The following is an 18485-nucleotide window of genomic DNA, read 5'->3' on the forward strand; positions in this document are numbered from 1 at the left end:
TTTAAACATACAGAGCCACAAGTGCAGAGGTTAAGCAAAAGTCTACAGGACAGTTAAGAACAGACTCACCACAGTGTCCAGTTAATGCTCGGTACGGGAGAGTCTTTTGCTCTAAGGCGGCTAATTGATCTCCATTAGCGGCTTTGGATATTCAGGGAACAGTTTCACTTTCAAGAGCGTGGTGCTCTATTGCCTGTACAGACAGAGCCTGTTTTGTTTTTTCCAACAGACATAAAGTCCTGGTTTTCAAGGATGTTTTTCACAGTTTATGAAAGACAATATAAATATAGATCCATGTCCTCTTAACCTCAAAGTACAGGGTTGATTAAAATTACGGCAGGCGATACCTCAGATAATTAACTGTGAGAAGTGTCTAATCTTTCAAGGTAATGATACATCGTTCCCTTAATTGTCTTTGCTGACTGAGTCACAAAGTGCTTTTATAGCACCATTTTTCATCTCAGTGACTCGTCCTACCATTTTGTGCCTCCTTTATTCTGCAAGTTCCATTTCAACAACCACATAGCTGTCATTTGCACCTTGGTGTTCAATTAAGCTCAGCCAGCCAGAACTATTTATGTGTTTTGAAATGATGTAAAACAGTTTTGAGTATGTCTGCAGTGAATAACGGTGCCATTTCGGTGCCCTTGGTATTCGTAAATGGCGAGCTTACGCTACTGTTCACCAACCAAGATCCAGCTCCGGTGAAAATGGCATCATTTTGTGTCTCGTCTGTGTCTTCAGAATCCAGAAGGCCACAGAGTCGCTGAGGACCTTCCACCCTTCGGCCGACCCCTGCTTTGACGAGTTTGTGCTGGACACGTCCAGAGAAGAGACCCTGCTCAAAGAGATGTGCTTTGGTGGAGGTACAACCAGTTCATTTCCATTAAATAGTGTATTGTGCCTTATGAGAAGAGATAAACATAGTCCTTTGCACATGTGCATGTATAAGGAGGGAAGTAATAACATTTGAATTTTATTTATACAGACAAGTTATACAGACACAATTATACAACACAAATTAATATAGGCATGCTATCTAATTTATGTAGGGATGAAGGCAATGTGAAATTTGACTGAAAACAAATTACAGTTCAGAACTGAATTGTGGATTGAGCCAAATTAAAAAACATAGGTTAATATTTCATTGGTTTCCATGATTCCATGCAAAGTGACACTGGAAGGTCAAACTGGATAAAAGTCACTTCCCGTCTGGAAATGGCTTTTATGTTTTGTGGAGCGGGCTGTTCGGAGTTAAAGAGGTCACTAACAGTTTGTGGTCCTGCTCCCAGTGCCCCGTTGTCACAGCGTGTCTCCTAGCAATACATTGTGCTAAAGGACAAGCTGCAGTGAAAGCTTGACCACAAGCTTTTTCCAAGACTGGAAAAAGCTACCATCAATTGAAGTCAGGAAAATATGGTGACGTTTTCTGCTTCTATTCATTTCTGAAGATAAAGACACTCTTTGTTCTTGTGTCCTCTTGACCATGGTAAAACATGGCCATCATTATAGCGCTATGCCATTTCAAATTGTTAGGTTACCAAGTGAAGTCATTCTTTAAAATAAGACTGTGTGGTCAGGATAAGCGGTGTGTCATCACCTGAACTGCCATGTGAACTGTGCCGTGCTTAGAGGTTATGTATGGGCTGCTAGATTGGATAAGCAGGTTAAAACCCTGGATATGCTCACACTGGATTTTAGAGATGTTTTCTGAAGCTTTTTACTGGTCTTCTGATGTGCAGAGGCTCATTCTGTATAAGCCTGTTCAGGTAGCAGACGCCTTAAGGGATACAGAGACAAGGGCAGACCGGTACTTCTATGATTGCATGTTGTCTTTAAAGAGTGTCTCGTAACTGTCCCGACTAAATATAAAATACTGTGGACTGCCCAGATTAGGCACAGGAAAGAAAGTTCTGGCACCTAGTCACTCAACTATCAGACTTTATTTTAAAGCTTGTCAAGAGCTCAACAATGAAATAACCATTTGCTTCAAGTTAACTATTTTTTCTATCATTTAATCTTAATTATACCAGGTAGTCCAATTCAGTTCAAGAATCTCAAGAAAGCAGCACAACAAATGTAAGCATTGCAGATAAAAAAGAACTGAACAATACTTGGTAGGTTCAAAACTTTTACCAAGACATAACAAAGATGCAAACAAATGCTCAATAAGGTTTGCTAAGACCAAAGGCCAAAAGTCCACAGATAATTGAGCAGGGTCATAAAAATCTCAAAATAAGGAACTGTAAATAATCAATGAGGGTCACTAAAAGATCAATCAAAGGCAACATCAGCGTCTGTGTGAAATGGCTTTTGTTCTGAACTGCAGTAGGTCTTGTCTACATGTGAATAGAGTTTGGCAGTGATTGATGGCTGTTGGTTATCATTTAAAGGGCCTCTTACACACATTTTTATGATGTTGAAGCCGCTGCAGCTGCACTTTTCTCTTTTATCATTTTGAAACGATGGTAAATGTGGAGAGGTTCTTCATAAAAGCTGCAGCACCAATGGGCCTTTCATTCATCATATGCTAAATATCAAAAGCTGTGATCTTGCAGTCAGGGACAAATTTTGTTGGTTGGTCTGGTATTGTAGGTTTTATTGGCATCCAGCTGGAACAGGCACATGTCACTCTGAGTTTCATCAATACAATTGTAGCTTCCTGACACAGATGGTTCTGCTGGTGTTGGTCTTTTGACGGGATCAATCCAGTTTCATCGATTGATCATCTGTGTGGGAAAATGAAAGTTGAGTGACAGTTGGTGACATTTGGCTGCATGTGGCAGAGGCTTGTTTATGGGCCTTTGGTCTGTCTCCTGTCTAATCTAACAACATTGTATAAGCGAGTGACTAGGAGGTATTGAATGACACTGTGTTGCAGATAGTGACAGTTAGTTGTGACAGTCTTTCAGTCGTATTTAGCCAGCGACAGTTGACTGGTGCTAGAGGTTTGAGGGCAGGCTGAGTCCCAGGGTCAGAGCTGACATTAATGGAAAGTGAGATGAGCCACTAAACCAACGTCAAGACAAACTCAGTACTTTGGCTTTGAGTGGCAGCTGTGCTATTTTCCAGACCTCAGCATTTAAAAAGTGAATTGGGATTATTATGGGAATAGACATATCCTGACCCTGTTTACAAGGCTGAATTCTCATTGGCTTAGGGCCAACTTCCCTCAAGTGGATGCGACTAAACAAGTGACAGTTGTTCAGTGACCGATAACCGTTGCTGACAACAAACAAGGCTATTCAGTTAACAATGGAGAGCCATCCTGTTACAGTTAATAATGTTGAGTCAGTGATGTGAGGTTTATCTCAAAGGCTAGAAACGGCTGGATCTAGACTTTTGGACAGTTGGACTAGGATTAAAATGGCTTGGACTACTTTGTATTGCCCTAATCAAAACGTGAAATGTTTGGGCTGCTCCCTTCTGGCCCAATCACAGCAGAGTCGGTGAGAAAGCATGTATGTTTCATTTGCAAGCCCATACTCCTCCAGTGAAGACAAATAGTGAACAAATAGTGGGGTTTTACATTCAGAAGATCAGAAAGCCATATTGAATGTTCTGGAAGAACACTGGAGGAAATTGATACCTGGTTTGGCTATTGATGCAACGCTGTAATGGAGACTTTTCTTTGTTAAAGTGGAATAACATTCAGTTTAGATGTTTATGTCCTACAACAGGTATTTCAATAATAAAGTTTTGAACCAAATAATCAAAATTCTGAATATGTAATGTCATACAGATGTACAACCTGAAACTGATCCATTGACCACAATTGGGAGCCTGACTTTGTTTTGTTGCCATATTTGTTTGAACCTTTACGTTCCAAATCGGATAATATACCCTGCTCTTCAGAAATCAATAATAATTGTTATTGTTACATTTACCTTTCCCATGTTTTCTACATTCTATGGAGTTGGTACATTTGACAGAAGTACAGTAAATGTTCAGTGCAGACCGAACTGTCTTATGGCTAAGGAAAAATACATTAAAAGTGGAAATAATCTTGTATTCACATTCCCAAGATGAGTTTCCAGTCCTATTGTATATGCTATGTCTTTTTTTGTTTGATAATAAACTGTACCTTTTTTGAGATGGACAAAGCAGCAGCAATAAGATGAGTTTCCCCACTATGATCATTTACTAATTCAGAGGCTGTCAGTCAGACCTGTTTTATAAAATGACTGAATATTCATTATTATGCCTCTTTAGACATCCATTTTGTGGAATATTCGATGGGTTAGGAAATGTACCCTAAACGAATCAATGTCCTGTCTTTTATAGAAAGTGCTGTATGCAGCAGTTGGGTGCCAGTCATATTGATGCATGTGTTTAATCTAAGTGGCCTGCGGGAGGTAATGATGCTCTCAGTCTGAGCTCAAGAGGGAGAAAGGAGACTATAGGGGCATTTATATACTGCAGTAATTGAATTGGTGTCTTGGAAGTTGATGCAGCAATGTTTCCTTGGAGTGAAAGACTATTGAACTGAGTCATCGTGCGCCTAAACCGCAATGTGTGGCACTCGTATAAGCTGTAAAGACATTGGTGTTTAGTTGTGAGGGTGCTTGGAGAACCTCTAAGGACATTTTTCAGTCTAGAACGAGGCCCATTTAATCTGCGTCTAAACGATATTTCTATCAGAGAGGCAGACAGAAGTAACACTTGGTGCTCTTGTTGTTTTTAAGAAAAAAGCAGTGAAGTCCTTATGTTTATAGGTGCTCATTGTGAACAGGAATCAAATCTAGAGAAAACTGAGATACTATAGCGCTAAGATTGAAAACCTCCACTGAGAAAAGGCACTCTAAATCCAGTAAAGAGGGACCTTCCCTCCTTTATTGGATTTTCAAGTGTCTTGAACATTGTGCATTCAGCTCAAGAGTTTACTATTTCTCACTGGAGGTTTTCAGTCTCAGAAATATCCTAAGAAAACTGAGATAATAGCTAGATACTATCATTTGTTATCCTTGAGTTGTGTGGCTTGTATCCTGCTCAAGTGTCACTGAAACACTCGACTTAAATCAAATAATATCCCACTGTCAGTCTCCAGTACTAGTGGCAGCCATCTTTTCGGTGCACAAGGCTGTATGTGTTGTCCTCGATGGCTATAAGGCTGCCCATGTTTCTGAGGCATCTCTTCCTGCCTTGGATAAGGCTGTATTTGTGTTCTGCCATGCCAACCCCAGTTCGGCCCTTCTGTGGGTTTTGACCCCATGCTCTGCTTCTCAAGAGGCTGTAAAAGCCTGTGTTGTCAAGCCTAAATGATTGTGTGGTCCATTTCAAATTGAAGTTTCCTCTCATGTGTCTGAGGTTTTGCAGGCTAACAGTGTCAGCCTGAAAACACAGTGCTGTTTTCTTCTGTTTCCATTGATGGGCAATTTTGAAATCACCCTGCCCAACACCATTTCATCCATTTAATGTGTTTTTTTTTTTTATGAACTTTCCATCACAGATATTGCAGTCCAGGAGAAAGTCTAGTTGACAGGACAAAATGGAAATACAGGGGAATGACAAGGGAGAAATATAGCAGTTGAGTGCCCGGTCCAGTCACATTTTGTGAACGGCACAGTGGAATGAATATGGGCACAAGAGAAAGCAGCTCCCTGTAGGGTAACTTGGCCGTGCTGCTTTCTGTCTGTCTGGCCGTCGCCTGTATGTGATCAATAGGGCTGTTTTTCTCAGAATAGCTGAACTCTTGGGACGGCTGCCTGCTGCGTTGCCTGGCTGGCTGCCCTGTTTGGTCCTTGCCCGCTGCTCCTTTCTGCACCATCCAGGGCTACCAGGACACCAGTGAACCCTGTAATATAATAATAATAATGATAATAATACATTTCTTTTGCTTTCCTCAGATATAATGGCTTTTACACAAGGCCCTGTCTAAAAAACGTTCTTGTATTGTGTGTTCTATTGTACACACATTCTGTTGGACGCACATTAAAAACGAGGACAAACATAAACATGTTGTCCCACGCAACTGATGTTGTCCCCGTCTGGGCCAATCAGCAACAAATATGTCACCTTGTTTAGAGCTGTAAATGTAGGTCCCCCTTGCGCCAGTCAGTGTAATTTTGAATGCTGGAATGCAGCAGTGAGATGCATAATTTCCCTAAATTGTGTCAAAATCTAATCAGTGATGTCTGAGAGATTGCGCGATACATGGATGCGTGAATAAATTATGTAGTGCCCCCTGTTGGGCTGATGAGTGTAATTTCAACAAAATCCAATAAGTAAAGAAATGTTGTAGCGCCCCATCTTAGGCCAGTCAGTGCCATCGCCAGAATGGAGCAATGACATACAAGTGGTGTCAAAGATATTGTGCGTTACAGATGGCCGGACCAGGGCCCTCCCCTGATTTCATTGTGGGGGATAAAAAAAACTGCAGAAAGCAAGGAAAATTTGCCATCTGTCTGGTTGCTACAGAAGTTAGCGCAGCAACTAGTGTGATTTTCCATAAAGAGTGCCATCTTGTGTTTTACAGTCTTGTAAAGCGTGATGGGAGTGCCCGCTTGACTGATTACATTTCTTGGTTGTTGCTACTCGCTTAGCCTGAAGCAAGGGGAAGGTATAATGGAGGTGTAATTCTTCTAGGTAGAGGAGAGCGGTTAAGAACAACTCAGGTTGGGCTGTGGTTGTCATTGTTTATGGGGAATCTCTGTGTCTCAAGAATGGGAGGAGGGTTATTGGGAATGTATATAAGAATCTAATGTTTATGGAACTAACTTTCTCTTATGAACTGACTTCATATCATATAACGCCTCAACAGGAGTAGAGTCACAGACATTACTGATCCCAATCCAGTCTGTGATTTTCTTGGGCAGCTGAACCGGTGCAACAGCTGCACTTGTCGGCAGAGCTGCAGCTTGTATGTCAGTACAATCCGTTAACAGTAATTTCAAAGAAACCGCTCTAGTCTAGATCTACACTGTGACTAACATGGTGATGGTGATGACAGGAAAGCGAAAAGTTAGAAAGGAGAGGTCATCTTTTGTATCGTACATCTACTACATCTACGTCTCCATTTTTCTAATTATATGTTCTGTGTATGTACACTCACCAAGCACTTTTATTAGGAACACCATACTAATACTGGGTAGGTATCAGCTTTCAGCTCAGTGTCAACCGGCTACCAAAGTGCCATCCGCCTCAAGGTTCGACGTGTTGCATTCTGAGATGCTTTTCTGCTCACCACAGTTGTAAAGAGGTTATCTGAGTTACTGAAGCCTCTCTGTCACCTCCAACCAGTCTGGTCATTCTCGTCTCTCATCAACAAGGCGCTTCCATCTGCAGAACCGCCACTCACTGGATGTTTTTTGGTTTTTCGCACTATTCTGTGTAAACTCTAGAGACTGTTGTGCGTGAAAATCCCAGGAGATCAGCAGTTTCAGAAGTACTCAAACCATCTGGCACCAATCACCATGCCACAGTCAAAGTCACTGAGATCACATTTTTTCCCCATTCTGATGTTTGATTTGAACATTAACTGAAGCTGCTGACCTGTATCTGCATGATCGTATGCATTGCACTGCTGCCACTTGATTGGCTGAATGGATAATTGCATAAATAAGCAGGTGTACAGGTCTTCCTAATAAAGTGCTCGGTGAGTGTATATCTGCACATTTTGCTGTATTTATGATGCTAACTAACCATGGTTAAATTCTTAGTACATGTAAATGGTTATTAAAGCCAAATCTGGTTCTGTAGAGGACACAAAATGTCATGAAGGAAAGCTATGCCTGGGAGGAAGAGAAGATTTTGGAGAGTGAGGATTAGCAAAGTAAATTTGGAAGCTCAGAAAGGTCAGGGATAGTGGTGACACTGGTTGGCAAGGGGAATCCGTCTGTTGGGAAAAGGGCTTTAGGAGAGGGATTGGCAACACAGAGGGAGAGAGAAAAGAGGAAGGGGAGTGGGGGGTCAGCATTGTCAAAAGGGAGAGAAAGATTGAAATATTACAAAGAGGAGAAGGAGGGGAATTACATTTCAGAGGGGCAGAGTGAGAGAAATTAGCAAAGCGTGCCTGGATGTTACAGAAAGAGGACAAGGACCTACATGGTTGTCGTAATGTGATTCTCTGTTTCTGGAGGGAAAAGAGGAGATTGAGGGAGAAAATTGTAGAGGATGAGGGGAGAGGAAGCATGACACAAAGGATGCAACAGAAAGAAATGAGGGGGGCCTGAATCCAAAGCCAGGGCCAAGATAGGTTGATGCTTACACCCACAGAGAGGAGGGAAGAGAGAGAGGAATGGAGGATGAAGAGTAGGACAGTGATGGAGAGGGGTCAAAGGTGGGAAGGATAAAGCAAAGAAAGGAAGGAGGGAAAGTGGAGGTGAAAGGGGAAGTGGGGGGTGGGGGGGGGGGTGAGCTTTACAAAGTGCATTTCCTGGCAGTGAGTGTATGTGGGAACCTCTTAGCAGGCTCCATTATGCAAGACAATCTTGTCCATTGTCCCAAGGGGATAGTCCTGATCCAGGCAAATCTAATCTTTGCCACACTTGCACATTTTCACTTGCATAAACCCAAGATATTGGGCTCAGATCCTTTTTCCTGTTAGGGGTGTTTGGCACGATCAAGGTTTGATTTCGCTGGTATTTCTTTGTGTTGTGTCAGTCGTTATTTTACATATTCTCACATCGTACTTCAGATCGGACAGGAACAAATTAGTTTCACCGTGATGAATTTGTTTTAAAAAATGTATTCAGTATTTTCAGTTTTCCTTACTTTTCAAATTGGACCTTTGTAGTTCTGGCATGAAGCGAATAGACTCATGTCTTTAGTAATTGGTGAAATCTGCCTGTAGTTGATCATTCCCTCTACTTTCTTTCCCTTTCTTTCTTTTCTCAGTCCCAGACCCTCCTCTGATTGACCTGTCCCGTAGCAGAGTCTACAATGAGGCCACAATCTGCTGGAGGCTGTCTGATGACCACCTGCCTACAGATCATCAAATCCTCGAGTACCGCAGGTGGGTGCACACACACATACACAGAGATAATTATGATGGAATATCACTTACTTACCAATTATCCTTGAGTAGTATCATTTGGATCATACACGCTCGGCTGCATACATGTGCACACACACTCAAACAACAAACAAGAGGAGAGTGGGGGGACTGTAGACCCACAGACAAGCTGTGTGCGTGTGAAAAATCTGAATAAACTAACCATAGGGGGTTTCTCTTCTTTCTCCCCAGACTAGGGGGCCCTAGCCAGTCCCCATCCCAGGAGGATGGTGAGGACAGTGGGGTCTGGAGGGCCACAGACAGGGTGTACGGTCCCAGCTCTGTAGTCTGTGACCTGGAGCCCGACAGCCTGTACGCCTTCAGGGTCCGGAGCTGCAGGAACTCCATGTTCAGCCCCTACAGCCCTGAGGTCACCTTCCACACACCACCTGCCCCTGGTAAGCATGATGAGAAGTGTGGCAAAGCGGTTAATCTGTTGGCTAGAAAAATATGAATGCAGTGCAGTAGGGGGCTATACTCAACCATTCCATGCAATGGGTATGGGAGCGAAGAAATGAGAATACAAAAAAAATCAAAATCATCGAGAAATCCTTGCATGTGTCATTCTTGGTCTGTCTTTCTAGTCTGTAGGTGGGCCAAGCAGGAGCAAGAAAGACTCATTTAGGCCCCAAGACCTATATTCATTCTCTACCAGATAAAACTGTCAGACTTAGGAACCAAGAACACTAAAGCTGCAGTCCTTCTTGCTACTGTTCGGCTCATGACTGCATCAAGTGTAGGATTTGGGGTGGTGAATAAAGCCTGCCTATGAGATGCAGAGCGTATTGACAAGTGTAATGGCACAGATAAGCATGTCCTACTATGACAAGTACATAGAGGTATGGCCAAGTGGTCCTTAAATGCGAAATCGGATCTTTAATAAAGATTATGAGCATTTGAGGTGCTGAGGCAACATGTCAAGATGTTGCCTGAGTAGGCCTACTTACAGACAGGATGAGAAATGGGAAGGATAAAAACATTTGATAATCCTCATTAGCACCTTCTTGAGTTCAAAATTGTGGATGAATACATACAAGTAGCAAGTGGTAAACTGAGTAAATCTTTTATTACCATGCCTCATCTCTCCACAGGCTAAACTCACTTCTGATGTTGTATCATTATTGTTGATGCTAGTTTCATTAATTAATCCACAAAATGCCGTTATTATTCCCAGCATTAGGCTCCTATTGGCAGACCATTCCCTGTTATTGGGCCTCTTTTGGCCAAGGCGAGGGCTAAGCTCCTCTATCCCCTTTACTTCTCAGAGCATGTCTGAGTATTTAGAACTGTGCCGGATTTTAGGAAGATTACCGACTGACAGATGCTTCACTGTTTAAAATTTGAATTCTGTTCTAGTGTACATGATACAGTTAATGAAGGACCACCTCCAGTGGCTTTTCACCATGGTAATGTCTTCTGTGTTGCAGACAGTGGAAACCAGCATCGTTTTTTGTGTTATTTAAGGATATTTGTGTATTGTGCCAGCTTGCAGAGGAACCCTGCAGTTGCAGTTTGGTCTGCATCTGTCATTGACTTTTTAAGCTTGCCAGACAGACTCAAGGTGGCTTTCATTTTAAAGCTTTTCTGATTAACTATCATCACCAGCCATCTGTTGAACTTGAGTTTAAATCTTATCCTCCCAGCAAGGGACCATATCACTTTGATTCTTCTACAGAGTGATTGTGTATCATCAGGTTCCCTTTGCCCTGGACTGCCCAGATTGTACATACCTGGACTTGTACATAAGCGTAGTTATAATTGCTCAATGTAGCATTTCATTGCATCATCATTCTATTCTAGTCAAAGTCTGGAGTCTGAGCCATAGAATTTGAATTCACAGAAGAGTTTTCTGTGGCTGTCTAAACCATAACATTTGAACTTCATTTTGATGCACTTCCCAGAATACATAATTGTCTCAGAATGCACATTACCTCATGCCTTTCTCTCAAAACGAAAGCAGTTCCCAGGAAACTGCATCAAAATCGGTCCGTTGTTCTTATGTATACATGGCATGTCACTCCCCGATGTGATATGGCTGTGCTTTGATTTGTCATTTGTGTTGTGGTTGGAGCTTCACATTCCTGTGCTCCGCGGTTCGTGTAAGAGGCAGTGGATGGATTCACTGTGCGTCAGTAATGAGGTGGAATTTTGGGCCATGGCGGAACGCAGAAGAGGTCAAAACATGCACGCGCTCACACACTTCCCTACTCACAACAGAACAGGATGGCGCGCAGTATTTGGTTTCAGACAGCGCATACATGTGCATACACTCTTCAACCAGACCCTGCTGTAAACGATAAGGACATCACAACAAGACATGAGCACTTAGGTCTGTGCTATCCAAGGTCGATCACTCTTGATATTGAGTCATTGCTTGAGGAAGAAAATCAGTCCCAGTCCCTCATGGGCTGGCATGGGACCAACATTTTCCAGGGCCGGTTTGCCTGCCCAAAAAGAATTCCTTGTGCTGGGCCCATGGTTACTGAACCCATTGTCGTCAAGGAGATTTGATTGTTTTGTTGTTGTTGAGACCTAAACAATTTTTCGATCCTGGCGCATTCACTGAAGTGTCAATATTACAGTATTGCCAACAAATTACCATTCAATAAAGAACTAGGCCAGTTACTTTACTGGGTGTAAAATTCAAATATAACTGCTCTGGGGCCAATTTCATTATGCTGTTTCCTTTTTATTTTTTTTAACCAATTTCACCACTTGTAAACATGTCTCATAAGCAATTGCTAAATTACTTATTGCATTGAAATTGTATTCAATGGCATTGACGAATAACATATCAATTCACAGTACCAAAGCAGACATCACAGATCCAGTGTAACTTTGCGTGCAATTATGCTGCTTGAAATACTTGAAATAGGTTGAGTACTGTGGTCTGTTCACACTATAGGCAGGCTGATGCAGTCATCATCATTATCATGCCCTAGTTGTTATGAGAACTTCCCTAGCCGCATGCAAATGAAGTGGTCTTCCCCCGTGTAAACCTCAGATTGCATGGGATGGTTGAGTGAACAGGCATAATTATGTCAGCCTACACGTATCCTATATTATGCTAATCATGGCCTTTGGCCCATAAACTATTTATAGAGTGAATTTAATCACATCCAGATGAGGCCTGTAATTGGTTGATACACGTGAGTAATAAGAGTAAGGAATGATGCAATGGATTTCAGTAAAGAGGGTCATTCCACATGCTGCTGTTGGCAAATTAGGCTTTCATGTAGCTCTTTTTCAGATTGTGTTATAGCACCCTCTTGTGGCAGCCTTGATAACTTGCCCATTTCTCAACATCCAGTAGAGGAAATAAACCCCTGCCTTGAATGTTTTGTGTGCAGTGATAAAATCTCTTTCTTCTCCTGAATATATATTTATTTTGCTCTCTCCATTGTCTTACCTGCTCTTCTACTCTACCATGTTTTCTGCTTTCTTCCCATCTTTCTTCCCATTTCCGCTTCTCCTCCATCCCCTCTCTTCTCTTGTTTCTCCTCCTGTCATTTCTCCCTTTTGTCCATCCTCTCTCTCTCTCGATCCATCCCCCGTCTCCACACCTACAGCCTTTGGTTTCCTCTTCAGTGACAAGTGTGGCTTCAGTACAGAGCGCCTGGTGCTAAACAAGCGGCGCGACAGTGTGGAGAGTGTGGCGGGCATGGCCTTCCTTCTTGCTGCTGAGCGCGTGCAGACCGGCAGCTACATCGGCCTGGACTACATTATCGGTGACGCCGGCATCTCTCAGGGGAGGTAGGCCATCGGAACATCTAGAGTTGAATCCAGGCAAATTTTGATGCCAGAGACTGACTTTGAAAACAGCACAACACAGGCAGTGTAGCAAGTTTTATTGTATTCAAAGGAATCATTCACACATGTGCTGAAGCTTGTTGCCACCTTGTTCATTAGACTTTTATCAGTGTATCATGCTGTCCACATAAACATTCTTACGGTGTGTTTTTACAGGTTCCGTCATTTCCACGTTTCCCATTTATTTTCTATGTAATGCTCCACATTTAAAGTTGAGGTCTAGTCTACTTTATGCAAATCACGGGTGTCCAGCGTGACCCGCCGCCACTCAAAACTCCCGAAACTCGTGTGCAAACTTTTAAACTAGCCGTTGTTGATGTAAAATGAATACAGATTCAGCAACTGCATGGCTTATTTCTCGTTGATGGGATTATTAAACTGTCCATATATCCATACCATCTCCATTACCCTCCATTTAAAAGAATGTGATACTTTATTGATCCCTTCTCTTTTCAGCTGCACTCCACAGGGAGGTCAGAGAATAGTCAGAAAATAACTAACCATGGGCTAGGGGTTATCAAACTTTCTAACCCTGCAGTCATAAATGTGGAATTGACACAGACTTTTGTTTTGCAGGCACTACTGGGCCTTCAGGGTGGAACCTCACTCCTACTTGGTCAAAGTTGGGGTCGCCTCAGACTCCAAGCTGCTTGAATGGTTTCACAATCCCAGAGACACCAGTAGCCCTAGGTAAGTAAGTGCCAGGCACACATGTCTATGTGCATAATATCAGGCAATCATTTTAAATTTGTCCGTTATTTTTGTCCCTGGCTGAATGAAGAGTAAATTACAGTACAAACGTGTTCATGCATTTACACACCTGACTGTAACACACACATATAGACACACAGGATCTCACTCCAGGGATAATTGTGGTTGAGTCATACTTAATCCTGTGATGTAAGAGAGCCAGTATTAACTTGTAAACAGCTTACTCACTGACAAAGCCTGCCTTTCTCACTGGATCAGCTCGTGTAAAAGCATGTAAAGGAACACATTATTTGCGTAAATAATTGTTTATACTATGGTAATTGCATAATGTAAAGCATGACAGGTGACAAATACCAGGCAGCATTCAGCCAGTGACTTGAAGCTTGCATATGCAGCATTTAAACTTCTAAAGGTTTTTTAAAACTCCTGAATACTTCACAGTATAGCAGTATAGTAGTAGTCATATCAATTAATATTTTTTGGAGGATTTTTGTATTGGTAAGAGTTGAAACAGTTGCATACTTCACGTTGGGGGCTAAAATCAAAATGGCTCACCTAATTCCTAAGCCACTGTAGCTCTCCCGCTATAAAATTGTAAGTATTTATTTAAACTCGGACACTCCCCCATCTAAACTTATTCTATACACACTTGATTGAATTGCACCCAGCTCTCGCTTTGACATAGGTTTTAAAAACTTTGATTCAAATTGTCACAAAGTCATCTCTCCCTATTCCCCTCCTCTCCCCCCTTCTTCTCCCCTCTGGTCTCCTCCCTCTCCCTTTACATTCCCCTTTCCCCTCACCAGATACGACCACGATAGCGGGCATGACAGCGGCAGCGAGGACACATGCTACGAGATCTCCCAGCCCTTCACCCTCCTCACTCTGGGTATGGGCAAGCTCTTCATCCCCAAGGCATCCTCCTCCTCCTCCGTTTCCACGGCAAGCGCAGCTTCCGGCGACCCTGGCAACCGCGTGCTACCCATGCCAAACCGCGTGGGCGTTTGTCTCGATTATGACGCGGGCCGGGTGTATTTTTACGACGCCGACACCATGAGGTGCCTTTACGAGAGGCAGGTGGATTGTTCCGGGACGATGTACCCAGCTTTCGGCCTCATGGGCAGCGGCAAGGTCCACCTGGAAGAGTTCATCACCGCCAAGAGACTGACCTTCTAGGGAGGGATGGGGATGGAGAGCGTTGATGCATTAGGACCTTTGTATGTTTGGGTTTCTCCTGTACTTATACATCTGTATAATCTATGACTGTTCTGGTGAGAACCAGGTCTTAAATGTGACATGGGTTTGGCTAACAGGGTGACAGAGTACGATCCAAGAGATTATTCTAGAAAGCAGACTTGATCATAGCCATCGGTCCTAAATGTGAAAATGGGGTCTTTGCCTGAGACTGACTTACTTAGAGTTGCTTATGACACTAAATATTAGATGTGGGTTTTTGTTCCACATACAAAGATACTGAGAGATTGGTGTGGAGAAGACCTTTCACATCTATACCAAAGTCTCTGTATCTCTTAACTGTATTTCACCAGGTTTTAATTGCCAGCTATGGTCAGCTGTTAATGTGTTGGAGTTGGCTGCAAAGCTAGTCTGCAGTCATCTTAAGTCTGTCTATGATTTGAAACGCCTTCTAGCTTACACTTAAAACTCTTTCTCTTTTGCCAGGTTTATGTTTATAGAGAATTATTTTGTGTGCGATTGGAATGAATTCACATTCACATTTTTGGGCGATCTTCGTCACTTTGGCTGTTTTTTTTGTTGTTAGATTTTGAGTAACCTTTTGTAGCAGCATAGGTCCAGTTGTAATCTTAGTGGACCAAGAGAGCCTTGTAGCTACTTTGAAGCTAGTGCCTTGGTGCCTTTTTTGGGAAATGGGTCACTTAGTTTGCTCTAGCACGCAGATGTTATGATGTGTCGATGCACAAGCATAATAGAAAAGGTTTATCAGCATAAAAACACTTGATTTTCTACTATAGGCCTGGTTTGATCACAGACACCGGTCTCAAAATCTTCCCTTATGACACTTCATGGTATTCACATCATATATTTACTCTTGAATATATCACAGAAAATACTACTTTGCCACTGTAGGTTTAATGTAGGGGCACCTTGTCACAAATGTGTTTAGCCGTTTTTGCACAGAATGTTAAAACAATCATCAATTTCTAATCACTACCTAGTTAGCTCTTCACTTTAAATGTTATGGACATAATTAGCACCTTGATGTTCACTGTAACCTAGTCACACTGTCAAAAGCTTTCATCCTCACTAATATAAATATGAATCATGAAATGGTTACTTAAAGGCCTCTCACTGTTTGCACTCTCACAGCTGTTCCACAGCACTGAATGTTATCTTTAACATCATATAACGAGCCAGGCACCAGAACATCTTGTACTCGTCAACATTAATTTTATAGCTACAGGTGTTCCCTAAGTCACTAATAGCCAAAGCAAGTTGGTTCTGGTACTGACTTAAGCAAAACACACAGTTCTGTGGCCTAGCCAGACACAAAAACACAAAAAGGGGATTCAGGTTCTCTCAAAAAAGTGCTACACAAAACACTATTCAGTACTGTTCCTATTAAGACCTTCTATTATTTGCAGTGCAGACAGACAGCATGTAGCATATTTCACGTATCTCAGTGGTGAGTTTGGCTGTCAGAGACGGACATTATGAAAGTAGTTGATTGGCTTTGGTTAAATCAGCTCAGATTTTTAAATCTAAGATGGCACACTAGATGAACTCTTCCATGGGGAACCCCCCTTGGTTTTTGTATAGGTGTGAATGTGAGCCTGCACATGGATTTGTTTGTACATTCATGTATATTTTTTATTTCTGGAGGGTTAGGGTAATCGGTGTGTGTGTTTTCTCAGGTTTCTGGCCCTGACTGGGTCCCAATGCTACCTACCTCTATCTGTCAGCCCTGGAAAACCTTAACTACTGTACCTTTCCTCTCAGAAACATGTTTGATTTGATTTGCAGCTTTGTTAGTCACGGTCAGTTCAATATCTCAGCCTTCTCTTATGTCAGATAATAAGCTGATCTTTTTGATTTTAACTTCATGTACATATTAATCGAGAGTATATTATTTTCAGTGAAATAAAACTACTGTAAGTACATCTTAAAACATTTCATGTTGTGTGTTACTATTGGTGGAAATATATTGTAACTAAGCAAGTAGATGTTACCCTTTCCAGCTGCCTTTGTCAAGGGAGTGTTTTTAAAATGGTACTAACATCCCCTTTCCTCCTGTTTGTGGTGTTGGTTTGATTAGTCCATTTATTTGAATGTTGGGATATCATAGAAATTATCGTATGTGACTCAATATTTTGGATTTTTGTTTTTGGTTTTAAAAATGTAATAAAATCACACTCTTTTATTATTGCTAAACAGAAAATTTCTCCCGTCTTAAACTGAAACACAAATTTCTGTGATGTTTGGTGTGCATATTTGACTCATCAGTTGTGCTGCTCTGTCATTTATTTTCACTCCATTCCTCCTAGGTCACAGACCTGAACCGTGATACCTGTATTTTTAAATTGACTGTCTAAACACCTTTAAAACAAGTCTATGCACTTACGAATACGCAGGGCAGGTTCAGGGGTTTATTTACATCACAGAATGTATTCCTGTTATTTACAGAACAAACAATTGAATGTCTTTTTTTTTTTTTTTAAATTAGTTCTCTTGGTTTCTTTCACTTGGGATCACAGCAGCATTGTCTCTAGGTATAGAAATTTGGTACAAAGCTTGTAATCTGAGCGTCACAGCTGTGTTTAGGAAAATAAGTAATGCATCCTAGCCTGCTTTTCAGTAGTGAATTTAAAACCAAATATTCTGCAGGCTGGCTCCCAATCTAATTTCAAGCTAGCACTTTAAAGATCTGTAGCATGTCAGCAGGTGGTTTGGCTCTGCAGGTGTGTATGATAAATTAAATTTGTGTGTGCAATATTAGGTAGACTGCGGAACAGAGAAGAGAACAGTTTAGACAGATGTAGGCTATTAAGACAATTTGCACTGTTAATAGTTTAAAGTTTACATTCTAGTTTTAAATTGGTGAAAACTGAATTAAAAACACTGCTTGACTTTAGATATGAAGCTTTTGTTTTTCAGCAAAACTTAAAATTTTCTAAACTCTAAAGTAGTGACAGTGCATTTGTCCTGTAGTGTGTTCTCCAGAGGGTTGGGAAGTGGTGTGTAAGTGGTGGTTTTCTGTAAGTGTATGTAAAGACATGAAAATTTGTGTGTGTTCTCCGACCTGATTCCTGGAAACGCTACGCTTTTTAATTTGCTGTGTGGGGATTTTATCAAATAAAACTGTAGTGTGTTTTTAAAATCAACTTGTGGTCTCTTCATTAATCAGTGGCAATCATCAGTTGTTGTTTTTTTTTTTGCATCATATACTTCTCCAAGCCATTTTCTAGCTTGTCCAGCTAATCAGACTTTATATTACATGTCAGAATTTTTTTGTTAATTCTGTAATGTAAAACAGTATAAATTATTTGGGCCTATATTGTAAAAAAAAACAACAATATTTTTGCTGTACAGCAAACAGCCTAATGCATTTGTCATGAAATCCACAGCCTTGACCTAACATTATGGAAAAGGTTGATGTAAACCCATGTAGCTTAACCCTAAGAGAGGTCATTCCTTAATCAATAGCACTTTGCTGAAATTGGATGCCATTTCTCTAGCCTTGAATTATTATTCCTCTGATGAGAGCTAAAGACAATTTTGGCTTCTTACTGGAGACTAAAAATCCTAGCCTAAATTAAGTCTGTCTTGGATGAGGGGTTGAATTTAAAACAGCCCCTTGATGAAGTATCCTTATGTGCAAGATTGGCCCAAAGTAAGGCAGGTGAACTGAAGAAATATGCAATTAAACTGAATATTAGGCTTAAAAATATTGCTGTGAAATGAAATTGATTGCACCTAATTTAGGAATGTACAGTAA

The 18485-nt window shown here is 41.5% G+C and overlaps 1 protein-coding gene across 7 annotated transcripts in view; it reads left to right on the forward strand.

Moving 5' to 3' along the window:
• The window catches only part of trim36 (tripartite motif containing 36), a 36217-nt gene extending 18390 nt beyond the window's left edge, over nucleotides 1–17827 (forward strand). For 6 of the 7 annotated variants that reach the window (XM_071546434.1, XM_071546431.1, XM_071546435.1 and 3 more), the window contains 6 exons: nucleotides 745–866; nucleotides 8836–8953; nucleotides 9185–9390; nucleotides 12562–12745; nucleotides 13379–13492; nucleotides 14320–17827. In XM_071546434.1, coding sequence (XP_071402535.1) covers nucleotides 745–866; nucleotides 8836–8953; nucleotides 9185–9390; nucleotides 12562–12745; nucleotides 13379–13492; nucleotides 14320–14689 — 1114 coding nt within the window. In that variant the 3' untranslated portion in view covers nucleotides 14690–17827. Of the gene's footprint in view, nucleotides 1–744; nucleotides 867–8835; nucleotides 8954–9117; nucleotides 9125–9184; nucleotides 9391–12561; nucleotides 12746–13378; nucleotides 13493–14319 lie in introns of all 7 variants that reach the window. The other variant, XM_071546437.1, reaches the window with a different exon arrangement.
• Nucleotides 17828–18485: the final 658 nt, after the last annotated feature.

Source organism: Centroberyx affinis, unplaced genomic scaffold (genome assembly GCF_046629955.1).
Source record: "Centroberyx affinis isolate AG114_WGS23_722 - 3 ecotype Tasmania unplaced genomic scaffold, CSIRO-AGI_Caff_v1 ptg005270l_1, whole genome shotgun sequence".
NCBI classification, from domain to species: domain Eukaryota; kingdom Metazoa; phylum Chordata; class Actinopteri; order Beryciformes; family Berycidae; genus Centroberyx; species Centroberyx affinis.